The 2468-nt window shown below is 42.1% G+C and overlaps 1 protein-coding gene across 1 annotated transcript; it reads left to right on the forward strand.

Moving 5' to 3' along the window:
* Window positions 1-430: 430 nt before the first annotated feature.
* On the forward strand, window positions 431-967 carry LOC107826815 (uncharacterized). The gene has a single exon (XM_016653848.1). It carries the CDS (start codon window positions 431-433, stop codon window positions 965-967), a length of 537 nt encoding a protein of 178 aa, XP_016509334.1.
* The last annotated feature ends 1501 nt before the right edge of the window (window positions 968-2468 follow it).

Below are 2468 nucleotides of genomic sequence, written 5' to 3' on the forward strand. Positions count from 1 at the left end.
TAGCAAAATAATCTCAGACCCCAGGGTCAAGGACCACCAGATTTTCAGAACCACCAGAGGCAACAATACCAGCCACCACATCTAAATTAGTCAAATATGGAAGATCTCATGAAGGCATTCATCAACAAAACAGATGAAAAATTCGTGACTCAGGGCACGACTATCTGGAACTTAGAAAGGCAAATGGGACAGATTGCAAATTTGTTATCTAAGAGGGCTCCTGGGACTCTCTCATCCGACACTGAAAAGAACTCGAAGGAAATAATCAAAGTTGCATCTCTGAGAAGCAGAAAAACATTGACTGGCCCAATAGTGAAGGCTAAAATTGGAAGTGGTCAACAAGCAGACTGAGACACCAGCATAGGAAAAGAATGAAGAGAAAAAGAGCCAGAATAGTAAGGTACAAAAAGAAATTGAAGAAAGTAGACATATGCCAGCTCTACCGTTCCCTCAAAAGATGAAGCGGGAGAAACTTGACAAGTGTTTTGGGCGATTCTTGGAGATGCTCAAACAACTTTATGTGAACATCCCTTTCACAGAGGTACTCACTCAGATGCCCGCTTATGCAAAGTTCTTGAAGGAAATCCTGTCTAGAAAGAGAAAATTAGAGGAGACAATAGTGGTCAAGCTGAATGCCCACTGCAGTTCTATATTGCAGAACAAAATTCCCCTAAAGTGTGAGGACCCAGGAAGCTTCACCATACCATGCTCGTTGGGGAGTGAAAATTTTGACAAGGCCCTCCGTGATTCAGGTGCGTCTATAAATCTAATGCCTCTGTCTGTACTCACGAAACTAGAAGGTGAACTTGTAGTGATCAAATCAATACCAGTGTCCCTACAACTGGCCGACCGGACCACCATTCTACCTAAGGTAATCATTGAAGATATTCTAGTGCGGGTGGACAAGTTTGTGTTCCCCGTCGATTTTATTGTGGTGGATATGGAGGGAACAAGGAGGTGCCTTTAATTCTAGGGAGGCCATTTTTATGTACAGGTAGAGCCATCCTTGATAATTATGAGGGGCAACTTATGCTTAGAGTGAGAACTGAGAAAGTAGTATTCTAGATGAAGAGAATAATGAAATACCCCAGTGATGAGGTGTCTGCCTACTCGTGCTTCAAGCTAGATGTTGTTGGGGAATTGACTGAAAAATACAAGCTTGACAAGCTTGCGAGGGATACTCTAGAGAGGTGTATTACTCAATCTAGCACAATGGATGATAAAGATCCTCAAATAAAGAAAGAGGCTGAAGCTCTTGAAACTGAGGATCAAGTGGTTGATGAGGAGAAACTAAAAGAGGAGGATTCTAAGCCTAATGTGGAATTGAAAGTCCTCCCAACTCACTTGAAATATGCTTTTCTTGAAACTAACAACTTTCCTATGATTATTTCTGCTGATTTGACCGGTATACAGGAGCAAAATCTGGTGGAGTTGTTGTCAAAGTACAAGAAGGCCATTGGTTGGAGCATAGATGATATTCAAGGAATTAGTCTAACCATATGCATGCACAAAATCCTGTTGGAAGAAAATAGCAAGCCAGTGGTACAGCCTCAACGCAAGCTGAACAAAAATTTGGAGGAAGTAGTGCACAAGGAGATCATCAAATTGCTAGATGCGGGAGTGATTTTTCCCATCTCTGATAGCCAGTGGTTAAGTCCAGTGCAAGTTGTACCCAAAAAGGGGGGCATGACAATGGTGAAAAATAAAAATAATGAATTGATCCCCACAAGAACAGTCACCGGGTGGAGAATGTGCATTTATTATAGAAGGCTGAATGAGGCAACAAGGAAAGACCACGTTCCACTCCCTTTTATTGATCAAATGCTCGAGAAGGTAGCTGGACACGGATACTACTGCTTCCTGGATGGGTATTCAGGCTACGATCAGATAACAATTGCCCTAGAAGATGTTGGGAAGACCACATTCACTTGCCCGTCAGGTATTTTTGCTTACAAGAGGATGCCGTTTGGGCTATGTAATGCACCTGCCACCTTTCAGAGGTGCATGATATCTATATTCTCTGACTTAAACTGGAAGTGTCTAGAGGTTTTCATGGATGATTTCACCCCTTTTGGTGATGATTTTGAGGATTGTTTGATGAATTTGAAGCTCGTGCTTGAACGTTGTGAAGCTACTCACTTGGTTCTTAACTGGGAGAAGTGTCACCTCATGGTAAATGAGGGAATTGTCCTGGGCTACAAGGTAACTGCACATGGAATTGAGATTGACAAAGCTAAGGTGGACGTTATTGCTAAGCTTCCTCCCCCGACTTCGGTGAAGAGCATAAGAAGCTTCTTGGGACATGTTGGGTTCTATATGAGGTTTATAAAAATAATTCCAGCATTACCAAGCCATTGGCACAATTGCTAGCGAAGGATGCCAAGTTTATTTTCAATGTGGAGTGCTTAGGAGCATTCAAATTGTTAAAGAAAAAGCTTGTGAGTGCTCCTATTATGGTGACACCTAAT

The sequence above is a fragment of the Nicotiana tabacum genome, chromosome 12 (genome assembly GCF_000715075.1).
Source record: "Nicotiana tabacum cultivar K326 chromosome 12, ASM71507v2, whole genome shotgun sequence".
Classification (NCBI taxonomy): domain Eukaryota; kingdom Viridiplantae; phylum Streptophyta; class Magnoliopsida; order Solanales; family Solanaceae; genus Nicotiana; species Nicotiana tabacum.